This window comes from Ruditapes philippinarum, unplaced genomic scaffold, assembly GCF_026571515.1.
Source record: "Ruditapes philippinarum isolate M1 unplaced genomic scaffold, ASM2657151v2 ctg9216_1_1_1_1, whole genome shotgun sequence".
Taxonomy (NCBI): Eukaryota; Metazoa; Mollusca; class Bivalvia; order Venerida; family Veneridae; genus Ruditapes; species Ruditapes philippinarum.
Genome location: NW_026861021.1, coordinates 19684 through 43895, shown reverse-complemented (window position 1 = coordinate 43895; position 24212 = coordinate 19684). Strand labels below are relative to the sequence as shown.

The following is a 24212-nucleotide window of genomic DNA, read 5'->3' as shown; positions in this document are numbered from 1 at the left end:
GGCAGGACTTGGACGCTTTGTGGTACGCCAGAATATCTCGCTCCTGAAATTATACAGAGTAAGGGTCACAGTAAGGCAGTTGATTGGTGGTCCCTAGGAATTCTCATTTTTGAAATGATTGTTGGGTAAGTCTTTTCATGTTAACACTCACGATAGTGAAGGTAAGCTTTGCACAAAAATGTACATTTGTATTATGGTTATAGGAAAATATTTATCTTAAAATGTATATGATATATATGTGTCTGAAAATGTATATATTCACTTGGTGTGTACTTTCTCTGTAGCATATGAATGTAGATTTTATTTGCAAGTGTGTTGTCTGGCAGTTTATTAGTGAACAACTAAAAATAAACATGTGTTGTGATCCATATTGTCAAAGATTTAATTTTTTGTATTTCTATCATTTTATTATCTTTTTGTGTACTTTTGTGTACTTTGTGATTGGAGAAAAATTATTTGAATTTTAAATATATTCACAAAATATAGCTTTTTTTATATGTATTTTTAAAAATTAGTTGATAAAATTTCTGACATATATATCATCTCATATGCCTAATATAAATGGTAGGTATCTTTTTTAATTATTTAGAGCTACTTTGCTTTGCTGTATATAGCAAAATAATCTGTCAAAATTCTTTATAACAAATTTTTATACTGTGAAACTGCTTTCTTTGATTTAGTTAAAAGTTAATTGTAAAATTTTATAGCAGCCTTGTATATACAGATAATATAAAGGTCATGATTATCCAATGAAAATAAGTGACACAAACATGAATTATTACAAATTAATGTATTGATAATATAGACTTTATAAAAGTACATTAGTTTTGTTCTTTAAATAGAAATGTTGTTATTGTTTAAAACGAAGAACGTATTGTTTCTTTTCTTGTTTAGCTATTAATATGAATTAATGGATTGAATTTTAAATCAGAGACACCTAAGTCTTCTTTTGACAGAAAAAATTCAGATAAAGAAGTATCATGACTATTTTGCCATTAATTTATGGGAATGACGTTGATGTCAATTATTTGTGGTGGTGCAACAATATACTGGCTGACTAATAATATTATATTGCGATGTAATATCAGCCGATATAAGGTCGTACTTGGTACAAAGGCCTCGTACCATGATATTTTCTTTAATATTGAATCAAAATAAATGATCACAGTCATATTTCAACAATATAAATCACTGCTGAAATATACGTAATACAATCATGTACAATCACTAAATACTCTATAAATGATGAACGATTTTGTCCAGATTGTAAAATCGACAAGTCCATTTAATATATTTTAACGGTATTAATGGTTAAAAACTAATAAAAAACATACTGCAACAAGATAATACACAGTCATGTATTTCATTTTGGTTTGACCATATTGTTGCACCCCTACAAAGGGAATCCTTAAACGATCATGTCAACTGCCTGTCACTTTTAAGTTATGTGTAATTTTAAAGTGACATGTGTACTTTTAAAGTGTATCAAGCTATATTTGCTGCCTGTGGATTGATAAATTATTGTTTATATTGTGATTAAAATGATTACAGAATACCTAGATTGTAAGCAATTTGTCAGTATATTGCATAAAAAGGTAGCTGAGCATGTGTGAAATCATCGTCATAACTAAAAAAACAGCTGCGGAATATTTTGTTCTACAGCATATTATTCTGTTTATTACGTACAATATTATTGTATATCAAATGGTACATACATTCTATGTAACTAATGTTTCAAGAAACAACCATTAGATTATGAAAACAACATAATTTTATGAATTTAAAAAAAAAAATTATTAAATATTTCATCAGATATAGCTTTTTTATACACTTTAACAGCACTATTTACATTATAGTACAAACACCAATAAATATAATATTATCAAAGTCGGCGTTGTGTTTGGCGCAAATTGTGAAAATAAAACATGAAAATGCTCTGAATTAATGGAATATTTTGGTAAATATCAAGTTATAGGGAAGTTTATCTACAATTACAATGTTTTCTTAGTTTATTGCCAAAAAAACCTCCTAAGAATCCGATAGCACTATGTATTTATATTTTTTCTGTGTTTTGATTACCTGGGATAAAGCACTATAATGTAAATATGTCTGTCTGGAATACGATTAAAAAAAATTAATACAGTGTGTAAAAATAGTTCATTTTCATTGTTGTTGTGAATTTTATGACCTGGCTGACATGATCTGGTAGATTTAAGTGCGTAGTTTGCATTTTCGTCTGTCTGTCTTTCTGTTTGTCTGTCAAGACTTACTGTTTACATTGGCAATTATGCTTCTGTATTCTATAAGAAAATTTCCTAGTACTTTGTATTAAGGTAGTCTTATTGTAATGCTTTCCGCAAAAAAAAAATTCGACATCGGCCAATATCGTAGCAAATCAGTTATTTCCAAAACTTTATTTTCAAAATCTTGGGCATTAGATTATTTACAATTACTCATCCTTTGTCACTATGTACAAAATTCCGGTTTATAATCTGTTAAAAATGATTGAATACCGAAGATGGTGAAAAATAACTTTCCGGAAATGACATATTTATCACAATATTTGCAGATGTTAGTATTTTTTGGTAGGAAAGCATTGAGAATAGACTACCTTAAATCATCAAACATACATAAGAATTTAAGTTATAGGTATTGAATTACAGATTAACCTCCACAGGGTGACCACCCTTTAGAGCAATTACCTCTTTACAACAACAGGTTTTATTCTTCCCAAAGTAAGACTTCAGAATGAACTAAACCTCTCTTGATAAGACACCTCTCAACAACAACCAAAATGTTTGTGACCTATAGGGGGTTGCTATACAAAGGTTGTACTGTAAACACAAAATTTTGGAAATTTTATCAAAATTTAATTATTTATGAACAAATCTGAAAGAAATTTAATTTAACAAAGATGTCTTTTTTAGAAACTTTTTTTTTTTAGTTATTTGTTGAACAGGGGAAGATATTTTAAATTTATTGTTTTGTTTCAGGTTTCCACCATTTTTTGATGATCAACCATTTGGCATTTATGAAAAAATTCTATCAGGAAAAATTGACTGGCCAAGACATTTAGACCCAGTAGTAAAGTAAGTATCACAGGGTTCTTCTTTGTTTAATTACTTTTGGAAAATGTAATACTATATTATATAAAAAAAAATATCAAAAGATTTCCAGTTTCATGGAACTTTTGGGGTACATTCATGAAGTGTGTGTAATGTATTTTTTGTTTAAGCCTTAATTACCTAAGAAAGAAAAAATGTCCTGCATCTAGATCATAAAGGTTTTATTTAAGAGGTGTATTGTGACATGTGTTGTTAGTTGTGGTTACATATTTTTTATATTAAGTAAAAAAACATCACAAAATAATAAAAATGCAAAATACTGGTTGGTACATTTTTCTGTTGTACCCGATACTGGTGGTTACGTTAATTTTTTTACTGAAGATAACTGAAACTAAGTACATCAAATATAAAGATACTTGTAAAGTTAGACATATCCATTAAACGATATATTTTGAAAAAAGTAATTTTATGTTAGTCATGGACTAATGCATTACAGTTTGAAATTTTGTTACTAGGTTGTGGTTTATGTTATATCTCTCCTCTTGGTTGTTTTTAACATATGTCGGTGAACACCATGCTGTTTTAATTGATTTTTGTATTTTTTGCTGACTTAGCAGTTTTTTTCTCCCAGAGTGTTTTACCTGTTGTTTTATAGAGCCGGTACTGTTTTAAAATCAATACTAATTGTTTTTTGTGATGATGTCACTATATGTTTAAGATAAAAACTTTCAAATGACATTAGATAGACCTTCACAGTGGTGAAAATTACCACACTTTCACTACATGTTACATTACTTCCATGGTATGGTAATAATGCGATTACCACTTAAAATTACATTTCGTTTCTTCTAAGCCTTAATTATTTATGCCATAGATAACCTATTTGTTTAAAGCGGTGTTACAAAAAATGGCCGTTTATAGTAATATACATGTACATTGTGAAAGCTCTAGTTTTTATTTTTATGGAATTTAATGGACCGTTCATTATCTTTGGAAATAAAAGTTAAAATTAGGTCAACTGGAACGATGGTTAAATTTTTTCAGCCAGGAATGATTTGTGAAACTATTGCGATTATTCTTAATGAAAGAAAGCATGTATCAGTTAGTTAAGAATTAATAGGTAAGTTACTGGAACAGGTAGTCGCAGATTTTCTGGCATGTTCGTAAACAATTATAAATGACAAGTGACGGTAAGAATTTGTACCGGAGGAGGGGAAAAAACAATTGTGTTTTGTAATTAGTTATTTTAATGCCACATAATTGCATAAACGATGACGACATTCACGTATCACATTAAAAAACAAAGACGTAGGAGTTCTTGGGATGTTACTCAGCCCTGTAATGAGTATTATTTCGAAACTTTTGTTTCATCTATGAGGAAGGTTTTGGTGTATGAGGAAGAAAACATAATGTAAACTAAAACCACACCTCAGATCTCGTGTTTTCACCACGTGGGTAATTAAATCAAAAGAAAAAGAATAGAGCTGATTGGAAAAACACATATCCTCTGATTAATTGATAAAACATTTTTTTTGCTTGTGTGTGGGGTAGCAGTTAATTGTTTAAAGCTCGACTTTTTTTTGAAAAAAAATAGAGGTATTGCTACAGTTGCTTTGGCCTTGGCGTTGCTGTCTGCAAACCTGTACCTTGATCATCACTTTTTAAGTTTTAAGTTCTTTGTGTATTGTCTTCATACTTGGCCATAACAACCTTTGGGACAAGACTTTTCAATAGACCAGACTAACCTTGACCTTCATCCATAAAAGACCTTGACCTTCAAGGTCAAATGTCCAACTTTTCCTTGTGGCTCACTGCCGTGATCCGGAGTGACAACTACCCACACCACCAGCCATTACAATTCAGTAGGTTTAGGATTAAAGCAAGTCCATCAGTATATTCCAAGGGCTTGTTAAACTTGATGTTATAAATTTATTAAGAAATTTAAGAAAAAGATGACATCTTAATGTGATTAAGGAAGTAGCTATGTTTTATAAATGAAAATACTCAAAGACTATAATCAAAGGATTGCTGGCCAAGTGGGTTCAAACCAGTCAGGGGAATGCCGTTGCTTCCTTGAACAAGAAGCTTTACACTTATTGCTAAGTATGAAACAGATTCGAGAGTGTTTCAATAAGCTTAATATAGCTTCCAACACAATCAAACTAAAATTTATTTGTATAAACTAAAGACTATTAAAATCAGAACAATTGACCAATTTAAGACAGAGATATAGTTTTAAGATAGTGCACAATCTAGGTTGTCATCTTCTTTATTTATATAACACCATGGGACAGAATTTTTTTGTAAGGCCAAACAAATTTTTTATAAAGGTTTCTGGTCTCTGATAAAGAAAAAGGGGGTAGATATAAAAAAGTTTTAAATGTTATTTTATATAATTACATACTTTGAGAGTAAAGACCTTGTAATTGCTCATAGGCAAATTTTTCAAAAATTTAGGGTTTGAAATAAATTATTAATTTATTTAAAAAAAAAAAAAAAATGGTAGGGAGAGAGACTGGACATGAACTTTTTTTTTTTGGCCTAAAGTACATATGATATAATATTATTTTTTTTGGTAAGTAGTTTAAATGCAATATTATATTGGTTTGAATCATGTCACATAATACAGCTGTAATAATTGATGTAATCTTTATAAAGTCCATGTATTTTCGTAACATTATATTTTATAATATTTAATCTTAATCTGATATAATTATATAAGTTTATTTTAGAAACTGTATTTAAAAATATTTATTTTGTTTTTCATTAAGGCACATTTTACAAATAAAAATACATTTTACAAATATTTTTTTTTTGTCTGGGAAAAGGGAAGAAGGAAGTTATTGTATTAAATAGGTTACCTATTTTCTTATGGTTGAGTGCACACCTACCTTCCTTGAACATTTATTTACTTTTTCTAACTTTATGCGACTGCATCAAGTGTTATAAGTTAGTTTGTAAGCTCATATCTCAGGCAAGGCAGGATTTTTTCTGATGCCTTTGTAAATTTCTGTTACAAACTAAAAAATGTTCATGTAAGAGTAGATATGATTATATTATGAATGCAGTGAAGGTATTTTTAATTAAAAAAAACCCAACAACAATTATTTGAACCCATGAAAAAAAAATCAGCACCAATAATAGAAACCAGGGATCAGGGTGGCAGAATTTGAAGCTACTTTTCCCTCCCTTGTTCTGACTTTATATACGTTTTTTTCTAAGTCTGCTGTACATGTAATTTATCATTGTATTTTCCAAATACACGGCCTCTACATCTAGGATAACATATCAGTGTTTCCAAAATTCTGTATTTGTTTTAAAACGCTCATACATGTATTATGAGACTGAAGGGCCAAATATATCGAAGTTTTGTCTAAATCATAAGGGGACTTAATTTCAAGCATTATTCCGATGGTGGGAAATCTGGGTAACCCTTCCATGTAGGGACAAAATGGCAACCTGGCCTAGCGGTGCATAGAAAAACCGGAAAGCACCGGATAGCACCGAAATACCGGAAAGCACTCAAATTTCTCATAAAAACATATGAAAACGTTAATTAATCGGTTTGAAAGTGTTACCAATCGATTTATTAGATCAAAATCTTTCAGAAAAGTCATTTTTTAAATATATATTGATAATTATTACGAGTATTTAGGAAAATAGATATATCGAGTGCTTTCCGGTCTTGTTAAGATACATGTACATTACCGGATAGCAATTTTGTTTATCAAAGTTATACATGAAAACTTTATTTTATTGATTGAAAGTGTTACCAATCGATTTATTAGACCAAAATCTTTCAGACAACCCGTTTTTGTAATTATATTATGATTATTTTTACGATTATTTAGGAAAATAAGATATATCGAGTGCTTTCCGGTCCTGCTAAGATACATGTACTTTACCGAATAGCAATATAGTTTATCAAAGTAATACATGAAAACTTTATTTTATTGGTTTGAAAGTGTTACCAATCGATTTATTAGATCAAAATCTTTCAGACAACATGTTTTTATAAATATATATTGATAATTATTACGAGTATTTAGGAAAACTGATATATCGAGTGCTTTCCGGTCCTGCTAAGATACAAGTACATTACCGAATAGCAATATTGTTTATCCAATTAATACATGAAAACATTATTTTATTGGTTTGAAAGTGTTACCAATCTATTTAGTAGTTGAAGATCTGTATATCATGACGTTTTTTATTAATATTTTATGTTTCATTACGCGATTTTCAAAGTTGTTACAAAGTTGTATTGATTGCTTTCCGGTAATGCTAAAGTACATCTACTTTACCGAATAGCACTCGAATATTTATATAAATCACACTAATCCTTCATATTAATTATGTGAAAGTGTTATAAATTGATTAATTAAGTTGAACTTATTTCAATTAAAAATATTATGATTAGTTACACGATTTTTCAATCTTGCTCATACCATATATCAATGTATCATATTTCTAATATTTTATAGGTTGTGTGAAGGACAGAAAGAGGATGTGTAAAAAGTACCAATAAGTTATTCAAAGCATCGAACCATATTTTTTTATTATTATATTTTTATATCATGTAAAGTAAAGAAAAACTTATAAATTTTCGTTCAGTTATGTCTTTATTTTTACCATACAATGTGTACCGAAAAGCAATGTGGTCATCAGTGGAGGACAGTTGTTGTTGTATTGTTTATCACACGTGCTAATCCATGCTGATTAAAGACCTTGTATATTGTAGCACAAAAAGGTGATGATTTAATCAATTTATACACAATTATGATAATTGAGAGTACCGACCTGCACATCAAAGTTGCATTAATTAGACACTGTCCTTTACATGCACATTAAATTAGATAATTAGAAATTGCAATTAACTACACACTCTTTATATAAACCTCAAAAAAATTAATCCATTACCATAATTTTTATTTAAATGCTAGTAGTGCTATTAAATCTAAATTGGAATATCTCTTAAATAAAATATCAAAAATCATGACGGAGTATCCGTGCATTGTGTGTACATTAGAATGTGTTGATGATACTATTCAGTGTTCAAATTGTAAGAACTGGTTGCATCTTTCTTGTACAAATTTAATTGACATTAAGTCCTGGTCGGATAGAAATTTGACGAACGCGCTCTTGTAAAGGCTATAACAACGGCGTTCCCTGAAAAAGCCCTGTTACATGACATCTACGGACGGACAATCGACGATAATTGCACCAAGAACCCACGGTAAAAAACCAGGTCAACGAAAAAGAAAAATTAACACTCGGACTGTGACAGTGAAGAAACCCAAGACAGGATAAATATCAATGCATAAATATATTATAGGTGACCGCATAAGTAAGTTCGAGTGTGTCTTAAGATGTCATTTATGCTCATCAGGCTATAGTCTAGCCCATAATCGAACTTATATACTACAACACAATATATTATGTATTGATATTTATCTATGACCGATGCCATTGACATGACATTCATTTTTGTTGTCTGGAATTGCAAATTTTTCATACGTACGTTGCAAACATTTTTTTCTTCTTCACAGTGCCTGAAAATTTATGTTGGAAAAAATATGTTGAACATAAATATTAAGTATCAATATCAATGTATATTATATAAAATTTATATCACGGCCGCAATAGTAGGTTCGAGTGTGTCTTAAGATGTCATTTATGCTCATCAGGCTATAGTCTAGCCTATACTCGAACTGAAATGGATTTACCATAATATAATATGCATTGATATTAATATTAAATTAAAAAAATCTAGGGTCTGCCTATGTATATATATTTTGTAGTTTTATATGTATATAATAATGAGATAGTTATTTGTTGATTTTGTTTTTAAAACATCACTGTTTGTAAATATAATTAAATTATAAGTTTAAATGACATTTCAGTATCATATATAATACCTCAAATAATCAATCAGTTAAATACATACAGTTATTGTGTATTATTAACACCTCTTTAAATGTGATAATTAAATCAGCGTGTGTCCGTTCAATCAGCGTGTGCACGTGTAATAAACGAGGCGTGAAGTGTGCCTTGATTGATTTCAATATCATACTTATTTTTCAATTATGTATGTTTATATGTTTGCTAAGTTCTGTTTTATATCTGTTTATTTTGTTCTTAGTAATTAGTTTCGTTTATTTTTATTTATTGCACTGTTTATTGTCAAAAATAAAAAAAACATCACTGAAACAATTATTGTTCTTCTCTTCCTGCTATTTTGAATCCTCTTGTCTTCCATATAGCCTACAACAAATAAATATATTAATATATTAGACAAGGTACATACATTTTAAATATTTATATACCATCTGTATGTCTGAGGTAAGAGGACCAGTGCTTTTCGGTGATGTATTACTATTACTTCACAGGACCGGAAAGCAATAATGGAATGTGCAGGACCGGAAAGCACTCGATATATCTATTTTAATATCTATTTTAAACTTTTTTATTCGTAATATTAATTATAAAAAAATAATGTCAGGGAGATTTTTTCCTAATAAATCTCTTGGTAACGTTTTCAATTCAATACAATGAAGGTTGTACGTTTTTTAGGGAAAATTCGAGTGCTATTCGGTACATATACTTAACAAAACCGGAAAGCATTCTCAATTTATTTAACATTCCTAAATAATCGTTATAATAATCATATTATAATTATAAAAACATGTTGTCTGGAAGACTTTGATATAATAAATCGATTGGTAACACTTTAAAATCAATGAAATAAAGTTTTCATGTATTAATTTGATAAACTATATTGCTATTCGGTAAAGTACATGTACCCTAGCAGGACCGGAAAGCACTCGATATATCTTATTTTCCTAATCAAACGTAATAATAATCATATTATAATTATAAAAACATGTCTGAAAAATTTTGATATAATATATCGATTGGTAACATTTTCAAACCAATGAAATAAAGTATCCATGTATAACTTTTATAAACAATATTGCTATCCGGTAATGTACATGTATCTTAACAGGACCGGAAAGCACTCGATATATCTATTTTCCTAAATACTCGTAATAATTATCAATATATAAATTTAAAAATGACATGTCTGAAAGATTTTAATCTAATAAATCGATTGGTAACACTTTCAAACCTATTAATTAACGTTTTCATATGTTTTTATGAGAAATTTGAGTGCTTTCCGGTTTTTCGGTGCTATCCGGTGCTTTCCGGTTTTTCTATGCACCCCCTGGCCTAGCCACCAATCTTATTAACTGCCTATTTAAAGCAATGTAAACTGGCTGAAAGGCTAAAGTTGGTTAGAACTACATATTGTAAAAGTTAACCACCGAGCTAGCATACTTATACAAAACACATTTATTCATTATCACAATAGAAGAGATGTATTTAACAGCCAACTTAACAGCCTTGGAAGATATTTTGATAAAATCATCGGTATTTTTTATGTGCATGTTTTAGTACTATCTCTGGAGGAAAGCCAGCAATGAAAGAGCTATCTCTTGCTTGATGTTATTGCATAATATATATAAAATAAGATTATTTCACCCTTTGATTTTATTTCAGAGATCTCATAAAGAAATTGCTGGTTCCCGACAGAACTAAACGGCTGGGAAACATGAAGGTAGGTCATAGGTCAAAATAGAAGGTCATAGTAAATGGTCATTTGGTCAAAATTGAAGGTCATTAGGTCAAAATAGAAGGTCATTAGGTCTAAATAGAAGGTCATTAGATCAAAATAGGTCATTTGAACTTTTTATAGACCTAGGAAAATTAAAAAAAAAAATTTTGTGAAGATGAAATAGTGCAATTTAATAGATATAGAGATTATATATCAAATATGAAAAAAATGTTTTGTATTTTTGTTTTTCGTTGCTTAAAGTTGCATGCCTCCATGTGAGTCAGCATATTTCAAGAAAATCAAACTTTAGCATTACTGTACTTATAAAGACTTGATCTAAAATGCCCTCTTAGTAAAGTGTGAAAAAAAGCCCAAAACATTTGATAATTTTAGTGACTTTTCTAAACCTATATGTGCCCTTAATGTCAGGTTATAAAACTTGACAAAATTACAAGTTACCATACCAGAGCTATTCTGTGACCACATCTGAACTATTTGTCCTGGATGTTTTTAAAGTTAACTCAGTAAATAACAAGGCAAAGTAATCTCCTCTTTAACTGAAATGGACTTTAAAAAAATAGATTAAAAGCTTAAAATTGTTTGTTTTGTTTTTTGCACTGCCAGGGTTTTGATAGAATTCAATTTCATAAGCAAATTAGAATTAAAACTCTGAACAATAAAACAGGGTGGTGTCCGTGGTCGAGTGGACTTCAAAACACTTGCCACTCGCCGCTGTAGGTTTGAATCTGGACAGGGACTTTGGAAACTCTGAGTAAGCTATCCCACTAGCTTACAGAATGTCTGTGGTTCTACTCAGGTGCCTGTTCATGCCTAATATAGTGTAAAAAAGAGCAGCTGAGGTCTTCTTTCACCAGTAAAGCTAGAAAGTCATAAATATTATGACTTATACTATGTTGGTGTGACATGACGCCAAACAAAATAACAACAACATCAAAAAAAAAAAAAAAGGAAAGGTTACTTCACCTTTAAGCTGCTGAAAGCAAAGGTAATAAGCCTTTGACACTGCAATATATAGCCAGGTCAGATTGAAGTAAAGAGTCAGGCCAGAGTGCAGTCTCTTTTCTGTTGGTAGCCCAATTTTTGAAATTTGATATTAACATCCCTTTAACTTTTAATGGACTGTTCCAAATTAAAAAAAGGGCAAATCCATTGTAAAAATTCAGCAAATTAAGGGTTAACACACTTGAAATGTATCTTGAACATATGACTCTAATGATCATTTGTCTCTCGCACCTGATTCAGAAATCATGCTTGGATTAGTAGTGGGTCACTTTTGGAGAAATTTATATTATTACTCAGGTTAGTTATCCAGATAAACCGGTTATGTGAACCGACCACTGTGATAAAATTATGACCAAAAATGTGTAAATAATAATTTGATGCAAAAACTAGGCAAAAAAAAACCCCAATCTCTTTTTTCAGAATGGTGCTTATGACCAAAAATGTGTAAAAACAATTGATGTAAAAACTAGGCAAAAAAAAAACCCAATCTCTTTTTTCAGAATGGTGCTGAAGATGTGAAGAAACATAAATGGTTCAAGTCAATAGAGTGGGAAGACGTCCTGGCACGAAAACTTACTGTAAGACATTTTGGTTTTAATTTTTGAATAATTTAGAGACCTTTGTCTCACTGTAGGAGATAAGATTCTAAAACTGTTATTTGGATTTTTAACTGGCCACTTGAAAATGTGCTGAAAATTAACAGTAACACTGTGTAGATTTTCGATAACAGAGTTGTATAATGCACCAGTCCATTGGAACAGTGTGGGAGTTTGAAAGTTTTGGGGAGGAGGGGGGGTGGGGTTTGGGGGAAGGTGTGAGGATATGTCCAAACTTTAAAAGCAGGGCATTAAATGGGGGATCTTACCATGTTACTATACTCGAAGGGTTTATCATTAACTAAGGCTTGATCTAAAGTTTAAGCACCAGCTTTGCCCTTGCGGTTAAAGAACTGGGTTACAATGGACTTTTGCATTATCAATGTTCTTAAACATGACAATATCACAGTATATATTATGTATAACAGAAACTATGGTTTCCACGGTAATATTTGGTATCATTTCTTGTATAGAGTTTTAGTATTTATCTGAGCTTTAGCTTTTATTAACTTTTCCTTTTTAATTAGATATTGACCCAAGCAAGAAAAAGAATTGCGTTTCTCTTGATTCCTATATCAAAGGTCAAGGTCATTCATGAAGGATAAATATATTTTATTTGCTTTCCATTGACATTAAACATTTTATTTTCATCTTGCACAAATATTTACTGCAAGAAATGCGAATACTACATTATATCTTAATAAATTTTATAAAACAATTCAATAAAGCTTATGGTGTATGTGCAGAAATGTTCATTGTCATTGACCTTCATAGGTCAAGGTCATGGTCTTAAAAGGACATACCTGATAGTTATTTACAATTTCTTTTATACAGTCCACTGTCAGGAATAGCACTGTCATGAAAATCAGTCATTTTAAACAGACCTTTTCGTGTTAACAATAAAAAAAGCAGATGTTATAATAAGCCTTTCGTTAAAGCAGCATGCATCCAGTCACTCTAATTTTTATAAAAGTTTAGAAAAATATCCTGAAATATTAACACATTGTTAAATATACAAATTCATGCCATTTAGCTAGTCAAAGACTTCTTCTCCTCATAGAAATCGAATAATTATAATATTTCAGAATATGTAAAAATAGCTATTAAATTGTTAGTAACGGTTTACAAATATTGTTTTGGAAAAAAGTAAAATTACTCATATTTTTAACTTAAACCATTAAAAGTATGACATGCATTGTGAAATTATTTCATAGGTAGTCATAATTTAATCTAAATTGAATTTTTGGGGGTAAACTGCATAATTTTAAAAGAATTTTCCTGATCTAAAATTTCCCTGAAACACAGTCCCTGCTTTAGAGAAGAAAGAAAAGCCCTTGATATTTGTTTCTTAAGGGTCACTATTTGGAAATTTGCTCATCTAAGGTGTGTGGCTTAAGTCATAGACAAACCAAACATTTCTTGATGCATAGTTACTGCCAGTTTAAAGGTTTACATTTTGAAAATTTCGCTGTTACGTAAATGCACTTTAAGACTTAAACTGTTTAATATCAAGTTTGATTAACCCAATAATCACACTGTGACTTAAAAACTTTCGACAAACAAATTAATATCGTAATCGCCGTCAATTTTCGATCTATATTTAGATTTTGATTATGAAAACTAACTTTAATTTGTTGTGAAATGTGGCGCTGTTACGTCAAAGACCATTCTGTAATCCTCGTATATTAAATTGTGGATTATCAAGTTCTTTGTCGTAATAAAAGCGGATTAGAATTTTTATCACAAGTAGTATTAGGTGCATTCAATTTTTGCGAGGTTTAATTGCATTTATACACTTAACGCAGTTAATGCAGTACATAACAAAATTGGTGGCCTTGCTAGATGTTATTCAACAGCATAACAATAATCAGTGTTTGTAAATTAAAGGCCCATTAAGCCTCTAAAATGCTTTACATTGTATTTTAATTTCTCAAAACTTTTTAATGTCCTGTTATTGTTTCCAGAACTGTTTCTTAAAGGCCCATTGAGTCTCAAAAATGCTTTTTTTAATTTTTCAAAACTTTATTTTTAATGTCCTGTTAGTGTTTCCAAACATTACATATTGGCCATATAGATGAACCACCTTTTGCCTCTTTTGCTTTTGACAATAAGGGCAGTTATAGTGATATAGTATTTTGTCTAAAAGTCAAAATACCACTTTGTTTACATTTTGATACCTCTGTGAAACATAATTTCACATAATCATTCAGCGCTTTACAATTTGATTAGCATTTAACATGCTCGAAATTGGTCATTACCACAATAAAACAACTGTTTCTTCTACAGAAGAAAATTTTATGAATCTCCAAGGTGTGATGTGCCTTTAATGTTTAAGAATTTTTTTTTTTTGGTGGTAAGCAATTAATATGCTCTAAATCCATCATTACAACAGACTGAAATCACTGTTTGTCCTTTCTACAGAAGAAAATTTTAATTAATCTCCAAGGCGTAATGATAACTGTTTCTCCATACTGTAGAGGAAAAAAAAATTCATATAGCTTGATGTGCCTTTAATGTTCAAGAATATAACGGTCACTTTGTTTTCTACCAATTTTCAATCCAAGTTCAATGAAGTATCTGTGACAGAAACAAACAAAAATATTTTAAAAAAATAAGGAAGAAAAGTTCATTGTTAGTTCAGGTGAAAGTGATTTATTCAAGTTTGTCTAGTCTAAGAATTAGATGGCTTAGGTTTTTGTCTGATGAAACTGTAAAGATATTTAAATACATTTGTATTACCATTGAAAAGAAATAACATTCTTTAAAAAATAATCTGTTTGCGAATAATTTTCTGAACAAAAAAGGTATTTTTAATTGTGAACCAAATTTGAATATCGCTGAACTATTTTACATAAAGAATATTAGCAATTAGCAGTTTAATTCAACTGGTTAGATTTCTTAAAGTCTCAAATATTTGAATATAGAATGTATATGTAGAAAATTGTTTGTCTTTTATGTACTTACTTAACTTTGACGTTATTTTGGCCTTATTTTTTTTAAAGTAGATTATTTTAATTAAGTATTTGTTGAAATTCAGCATATTTAAGAGTTTTGAAAATTAAAAACATGGTAAGTTGTCTTCTGCGATGTATTTAATGGTTTAAGCTCTTACTGGTTAAATATGAAATACATTTGTACAATGAATGTAACATAGGAAAAAGTTTTGTTGTTGTTTTTTTCTTGCTTTTAGATCCCGATGTTGTATGTTGAAGATGGTTAAAGGGTTTTCACCTATCACTAGCTTCGTACAAAATTTAATATGATACCTTTATTCTTAGTCATAAGACAATGTGTATTTTTCTGAAAGCTATAATTTTGGAGTTATCCCCCTTTTTAATTAGGTTTCTGTTCGGGTATTTTTGGTCAAAATTTGTCATTGATTGTCTTTGCCATTCATAGAGGAGCGTTCACGCTGAATGTGGTGCTCTTGTATTTTATAAACATTCTTTTCATATATTTGATAATTGCTGGGAATAGTACTCTTCAAAATTTAGGGTGCTTCAGTAAACAAGAAGCAGGCCTATACATTTGTATGATAATTATGCATATGGCCCATTCAGATTCAGCATTATATAACATGAGCTATTGATAGGTTGAACACCACCATTCAATATTGAGTTGTTTCATATTAACAAGGATAGCGAAATTTGTTTTTCAAGCTTTTAGTGGAGGCAAACATTAATAATCTGTCTGTAGGGCAGCTTTTTCGATTGTCAGGTACTGACTTGTATTTATTCTTGGTTCATGTTTTTTTTTCTGGAAGCATTTTATGAACACTGTCATGTAGTGTTAGAAAAACAATTGAAGATATCAATAGTTTCTTGATTATTCCATAAGTAAGAAGAAAACAATCAATGAAACAAAAGCAAATCAGAATCTGAAAGGTTGTCCAAAAGATAGCTGAGGGCTGAAAGATTGGTTTTAAAGCCTGTTCTTATGTGTATGAATTTGTTAGCATGAAATTTGGGAATTTGTTTGTCCACTATGATCCTGCGATAGAATTTCAAAAAAAATTTGCAAAGAAATATGAAACAACGTAAATTGTGTCAACTTTTGTCAAAATGTGACGAACATTATTATTTTATTGTGATATGAATCATGGTTGCTAAAAATAGACACACAAGTTCAGAAATTCAGCATTTGGGTATTTATGCGTAAGCAGTTTTGGCTTAAAAAATCTTCTAGATATCTTCAATATTTTTGTTCCCATGTATACAGTGTCCTTTTAACTGCATTCATGATTCTGTTTTCAGCCTCCCATTACACCGGAGGTTCTCTATGCAGGAGATATATCTAATTATAGCAATTGTGCAGTGAGTACCAGTAGACTGGTTCCAAAGACCAGTTACTTCCCCTTTTTTGAAATGCGTACATATCATTACCTCCCCTCTTGCTTCTATATTTATAATGTATATATGAATGCCTTTCCTGGTATTATTTTGCTAGATTAGCCTAATAACTGTGGTAGAAAAACAATTAAATTATTAACATTTCTTGCTGAATAATTACAAACAAAGAATTATGATAGTGAGTCTTGAATTACTTATATAAACACTGGAAGCAAATTTTGCTTTGCATATAAGAAATTTGGAATAAACATTTCTTTGGTATGAAAATGTGTTTTTTTTTTCTTTTAAATCCTTCAATAAAAAGTTAACTTCTATTTTTAGGGACTAATTATTCCATCATTTTTTTGCTGTACGTTAAAGCTCTCTCTGTAAGCTATTATATTTGAAATAAGAGCGTAATTAGATAATCTATAAATTTCTTCACAATATATAAGTCTGTATGTCATATGCACCAGTCATTTGTATAATCCTTTCTCTGAGGCAATGTGGGGTAAATGGGCAAAGAATTTCCCAACACTGCCGAGTGAGTACAGTGCAAAATCGAAATTGTGGTGCAAGACATTAAGCAGAAAATTGTTGATCTGACTGATACCACAGGGCGGGGCTTTTACCAAGATTTTAAAAATCCCATGTTCCCACTATAATGCCTCAGGGTGGTGTAGCAGTTGGCTGGTGCATTGTGCTAGGTACAATTACTTTTCTTCTTGAAATACATGTACATATGTTGAATTTTTTATTGTTTTTAGTGATTTGGCGAACAAAGCACAATTTTGATTTAACATATGTAACAGTTTGGTTTTTTGCACATCTGAACTTTCTGACTAAATTAGTTTTTCAAGTGTTATCAATCTTGGTTTAACCATTACGATTTTTTAACATAGAAGCATACAGTCGACCAGTCCAGTGACGGAAAAATGGAAGTTCAAATTTAAAATAATTTGATAAACATTTCAATCAAGACTAAAGAGCTTGCGCGTCATTGGTTGATTTTAAGCATAGATTTAAGATTGACCAATGATAAAGCTTTATTTATTAGACTGGTTTACATTCTCAGGTAAATTAACCTTGGCTCTTGAATTTAACTCCCATGTAACAGAATGCCAGCCATATGCTGTAGTTATGATGTTATGTAATAGACTATCCTTATTCCGCATACTTCGTAACCTACTCCACATCTTGTAATTTTTGGCTTTAAATTTAACAAAATCTTACTTTTGTTCTAATTTGTCAAATTTTTACTTTTGGCTGCGTTGTTTGATATTGTTTGAAATAAGTATGCTTTTTTTTTGCTTGAGTTCCGGATAAATATGAAACAGCAATTTGAGGGTTGACCGCAAAACTGCAGTAACTTATATGATATAAATAAGGACTTATTTTGCAAGCAACCCTTGAATTATATATTGTACTAAGAATTAAGGGAGATGTAAGGGATTGACACCAAGCCATCTTATAGTAGTAATGATAATGGAAATATTTTATACCAATATCCAGATCCAAAAATTGAATCTGGATACAGATTTGTGATGTAAACGTTCTGATATCTGGATTCAGGATGACATCACTAAAGATAAGCATAAGATTACAGCAACTTCAGTCTACGACAATGAATATAAATATAAAATAACTTTTTGAATAAAAGACTTAGTGTTTAGAACTCATGATATATATTTACTGTACATATATCTATAGAAAATGCAGGGTAGCCCCAGATTATATTAACATGCATGTTCAGCTGCTGGGGGGCAAGAAAAAAAAGCTAGACTTAGTTACATATATATTCAAACAATAGGCTACATATATATACTTATATCTATTATACATATTGATGAGTTGCATGGGAATACTGATTGCTTTACAGCTAGATACTGTAACCTGATAACATGCTAATCTACCTGGTAATCCAATTACTGGTTCTGGTATTTTCTCCGAAAACCTGCCCCAGCGCCATCTAGTGGCTTAAATAGTCAAGTAACAGGTTTAATCATCTCTTTTCTTTCACTATTCTTTACTGTTTCCAAACCATATGCCGACTGTTTCTGTACCTGAACATAGTTAAGCCAATTATTCAATTATCGCAATTATCGAGTTAGGCAGTAATGCAAGTTAGGCAATTTATGTGATTAATTAAGTTAGGCAATAATGTAGTTAAACTATTATATAAGAGCATTGGCAACAATGCAAATGGTCAGTGACTTAATGATTTAATGCCTATTGTAACAAAAGGTCAGTAAGGCAAATGGTCAAGGAGGTGATAATAACATTATGCTATTTAATTAACACAGTGATACAGGTGGCCCGCATTATATTAACCTGAACATGTTACTGCATGGTAACATAGGCTGGTCATTTGTTCTTTAAGAAAAACAGGAATCATAGCTTAATATTCCCCCATAATATGGTACAAATTCTCTTTAATCACTGAGGAAAAACTGAGGAAAAAGAGAACAAGTTGTCAAGAAAATATGTAATCATATACATACCTTATGTGTTGTCTGCTGTTGCAAATTCCATACCCTTTTTTTTAAGCTCACCTGAGCACATAAAGCTTAAGTTAGCTTTTAGATAAGTAGCTGTTCATCATTGTGGTCTGTCTTCAGTGATTGTTTTAAATAATATCTTCTCCAAAACCACTCAGCAAAATTTGATGAAATTCACGTTAGATGTTTCTTATTGAAGTAAACACATGATGCTGAACCAGCACTGTTCAAATTATTCTGGTCTGTTGCATGGACAAGTTTTTGCGACTGAAAAATCTTCCCCATACATTACAGCTGGTGCAAACCAAGATCATCTAGCACAGCAGTGTGTTATCAGGGTCTGCATTGCTTGCTATACTGTTAGTATAAATTTTGAAAATTTCCCTAAAAATGATAAATGGTCTTGTTCAGATTGAAAGATGGACAAGTCAATTTATAATCTTTAAGGTAGTATTTAAGGTTTATTACTGGTAAAACTCACCAGGACATTGTAAGGGATGAAAGAAGTTTCAGTATTTATTCAAGTATGAAATTACTACATTAAGCCGTCAAAAGTAAAGAGTTCGTTCAGACAACATTTTCTTTACTATAATGACAGAATAATTATTATTATAATAAAGTTTTTTTGTCCAAGCAAGAGAACTTGAGCAACCGCATTGTAAAATTGTGTGAATATATAATACTGATATTCATTTTCAACTTTTTAATGAATGCTTTAAAGAATAAAGAAAATATTAATTTGATTTTATTGTTTCAGCCTCCGATCATTCCAAAGGTTGCACACGAAGGTGACACGAAGAATTTCGACACTTATCCCGAAGATGAATGGCAGAAGACAGCAGCAGCTGGTGAAAAAGATATTGCGCTCTTTGTTGATTTCTGATTGGCTGGTAAAAAAATAGTGGATTTCTGATTGGCTGCTGAAAATCTGTGATATATATATATATTATTGTTAAATCCATAAAAACTGTTTTCCAGTATTGAAATGTTTGGAAATCGAAAGAGTTGGACACTGTTACCAAAGTTACTCTAAAAAGTGATCATTGCTTTATTGTTTTGTAAAGTGCAGTAGTTTCTATTTTTTAGATATTCTATTTTTAGAAATTCTATTTTTAGAAGTTCGTAATAGAATATGACACAAGCAATTTAAAAATCACAGAGGAAATCCAAAAGTTTTATGATAAAGTTTAACATTGCAATAGAATAGAATCAGGGACAAAATTGATGTCAACAACATATGATTAGCAATATGCTTCTTACAGGTAGCTAGGATATAATATAATGGAACAATCAACTGCCAACTAGCGGACCTTTGTTGGCCTTTAACAGCAAATAAGCGTAGTGTTTGAATGTCGTTCTTATAAAAAATTACATAGATAAATGAAGACAATTTAAATACAAAAAGATGGTAATTTTTTTTGGCCAGTTGGCTTATATGATTTCTCTAAATAGATTTATTTTCAAAATTTGTCCTTTTTCTATCTTTTTAATTTTCATTGAATTTGGATTAGAAAATAAGGTAGAAAAGGAAGTTTTTTAGTCTTTTATAGACTATTTTGAGAAATTTTAGTTCACAATGTAGTCTTTTACTGGTTTCAAGACTGGAGAGTACCGGTATCTATTTTGAGCAAGGGAGGTAATTATAGGAATAGGTCAAAGAAAAGTACAGGGTATATATTAATGTACATAATCTTCAAATCAGTTGCCAAATTTTTTGCAGAATTGTTATCATACTTGAGAGCATGTTTTGTTGTTTTCTGATAAAATCTGATAAAATGGTATTGAAATATAAAAGGCTGAGAAATATTTTCTTTTAAATTCTGTGACTTGCATGTGTTGTTTCTTTTGTTTGTTAAAAGGATTATCATTGGTCAAATTTATGACAGAAAGGGGTACCAGATAAATGATATAAACATCTGATATAAATGTTTCATATATTTTTATTTTATCGGAAAAAAAAAAGCAAAGCAGGCTATATACATTATCGCATTTATTTTCAAATGCACATTATATTTTGTTTATTGCATTTATATGTATGTAATGTTAATATATAAATTTGAGCATGTATCTATTTATGTTATTATTATGAAGAAATTCTTATTTTTGTATCTCATGGTTTTTGAGATTTTTTTTTTGCATTATTTCATAAGTGTCTGACATTTTTTTTTATAGCTAATGTGTTTTATTGTTGCAGATTTTGAATGTTAGTTATAGCTCTAGAAGTTTATGTGTATATATCTTACAAATGTATTTTAGCTCTTGTGAAAGTCACCTTTATAAAAATATGTTAAACCTAGTATCATAATGATGGAAGTTAAGATCTGTGTAAAATTAAAATAGAAGAGCACAAAGTACATGTACATGAATTGTTTTATTTTTACTGGGTTCAGCTTGTGTACAAATTTCATATTCCAAAATAATCCGCAATATTTGTCATATAAGCATACAGTACACCTAAAATCAAACAAAGCTGGTATAATTTACACCCATGTACATTCACATAGTCATTTTGTTATACTCAGTTGGCTAAATGTCATGCTGGCTGTTACATTTTACTCCCTTGTTTTGTATTTTGAACAATTAAGATTACAGATTATTTTTGCTATAGATAAGGATATAAATATTCACCTTTATTACATGATATCACTTGTTTTCTGATCATGATTAAAATATGTCTTATTAAGAATTCCTGTTAAAGAAAAGAGACAAAAAAGAATGTAAAATATGATGAAAAATGATTGTGTAAAAAATATAAACACACAACTTTGTTTTTTACATGTATATATAGTTGATGACTGTAGAAAAAGTTGAGTAGCAATATTACATATATTGTCCTGTTTTAATGTCCTACACATTTCTTTTATCCGTCCAGGGTCCAAGGTTATAATACTTGAAACCGGGTACCAGTTTCAAACCCTGATTTCTGATTGGCTTATTCAAGGCATTGATTTAAAATCAACCAATCATAGAGTTTGAATATGTACTCTTGGACCCATTACGTTTTGGTAGTTTCTTGTTGTAACCAGAATTCTATTTTTTATAACATTTTGTTTATCATATTTAGGGGATTTTATGTATGATTTTCACAGATCTGACTTTATATTGTAAATCTGAATTACAATTTGCAAAGATAAAAAATACTCAAGAATGGAAGCTGTGTAAAAATGTTTTGATTTGGATATATGCTCTAGCCTCCATAAAACTTCTCATTTTTGTAATTTTATGCCATTTTTTTGTTGTTGGGTAATAATTTTAGCCTTTATTAATTTTATTCATATTTTGTTTTGAATTCACAGGCATGCAATAAAGTTACTGATATTTTGGCAATATTTCATTTAATATATCACTTGTCAACAGCAATACTGGTGCCTCTTTTATAAATGGCAAATTTTGGGCATGTTTGATTAAGGTTACAGTCTTCATATCACTTTCTTCTCTGACATCACAAATGTTGGTTTGAATCTAGGCAGCTTATGGATGGTTACTGCTAGTAATTGTGTAGAGTGGTGGTCTAGTGGTTAAGGTGTCTACCTCTCAACCCAGAGACCATGGGTTCAAGCTTACTCGGGTCACGACCATGTTTCTTCATATGACACCATTACTGGTTGGTTCCAGGAAGCGGACTTAAAAGTGATTAATATAAGTTGCAAGAACTAATTTCACAATCGAGCTTAAATAAATATGTTTCAACTAATCAGGTACCACTTATACATTAATAATCAATTCAGTGGTACCCAAGGTTTTCCACCAACAGTATAGCTCGAAAGTCACTTCAGTTTCAGCTCGCAGTTTCAGTGTTATTTTGAAATTAAAAAAAGGTAATAGATTTATAAAAAACAAATTCCCATTCTGTCAGTTGGAACAGAATTTTCTCAAAAAGTGTTCCAAGATTTGTAAAAAGCTTTTTATTTAGCAGTAACGAGAAAATAAAAGATCTAAGTAATGAAATCTTCATAGATCTGATATTATGAAAATATTTTTCAACATTTTATCACAGGCTTTTGTTTTGATTTACATATACATGTATTTAAAGATTTTTAAGTGTATCGCATATCATGTATTACAGCACTTAGAAAAAAACAAAATGCACCAGTAGTCTTTTTAACTAGCACATAAGTTTTTTTCTTAACCTGCTGAATTTTTGTCATGAATTTGCCTTGCTTTGGATTTAAATCTAAAGTTAAGTCAGTCAATCAACAATTTAGAGACTGGTCAGACTACACGACTGTATAAGCTGGTCTGGTCAGACTACACGACTCTGAATGTAACATGATTAGTAAGTCTGACCACACTACACTGTCGGTTTCATCAGGTTAAGGAACACATCTAAAGCTCAGAAATTTGTTTTTTATGTTCTGCATTCTTTACCTTACAGTATCATTTAAATCGTTACGGGTGATATGATTTTATTTCCATGGCAACATCTTGCATTATTTTAAAACATTCATAAATATCATTTTAAAATACACTTGTTTCTTTTACTTGTATATGTTAGCATTTCAGATTTTTTCATTTTTTAAGTAAAAAGCTGCTTTTTTTTTTGTTTTTCCAAATTGCTTAAATTCAAAAGTTTATTGTTTTCCATACAGAGTTACTCATTTTTTTTGTACGGAAAATGCAAATTTTGATATTTAATTTAACAAAACTGTTTACAATTAAATGTATCCACCAAAATTTTTTCAAAAAGGCAAACGTTAGATTTATAGATCTGAAGATTTGAATTTTCTGTAAAACAACTCGTAGAATGTCTCTGTATATTCATGTGAAAATTTTAATCATTTTAAAACAGTTTAATGTAATAATATTTATGGTACAACATATGTTTAAGACAGTTTAATATATATAATATGGTACATAGTAAATAATAGGGTACACAGTAAATAATAGGGTACACAGTAAATAATAGGGTACACAGAAAAATACTATGGTTTATTTAGATTGTTTAGTGTAAAATCATGATTGAAACACATAAGAATAGTTTAACTTATGGATTTTAATTTTCTTTGTTGAAATATTGGTAAGTTGATAGAACCAGTGAAACTATCGAGCATTTATTACAAATACCTCTATATTACTTTATAAATGCA

General features: G+C 30.1%; 1 protein-coding gene across 2 annotated transcripts; it reads left to right on the top strand.

The window, feature by feature from the left end:
• Positions 1-5: 5 nt before the first annotated feature.
• Positions 6-23329, top strand: LOC132714270 (cAMP-dependent protein kinase catalytic subunit PRKX-like; the record flags this gene model as incomplete). Of its 2 annotated transcripts, XM_060697097.1 has the most annotated exon segments (6): positions 6-125; positions 2994-3089; positions 10626-10683; positions 12204-12281; positions 16553-16612; positions 19883-23329. In XM_060697097.1, coding segments are annotated over 6 exon segments (538 nt in total), but the record flags the coding sequence as incomplete, so codon positions are not given.
• Between the last annotated feature and the right edge of the window lie 883 nt (positions 23330-24212).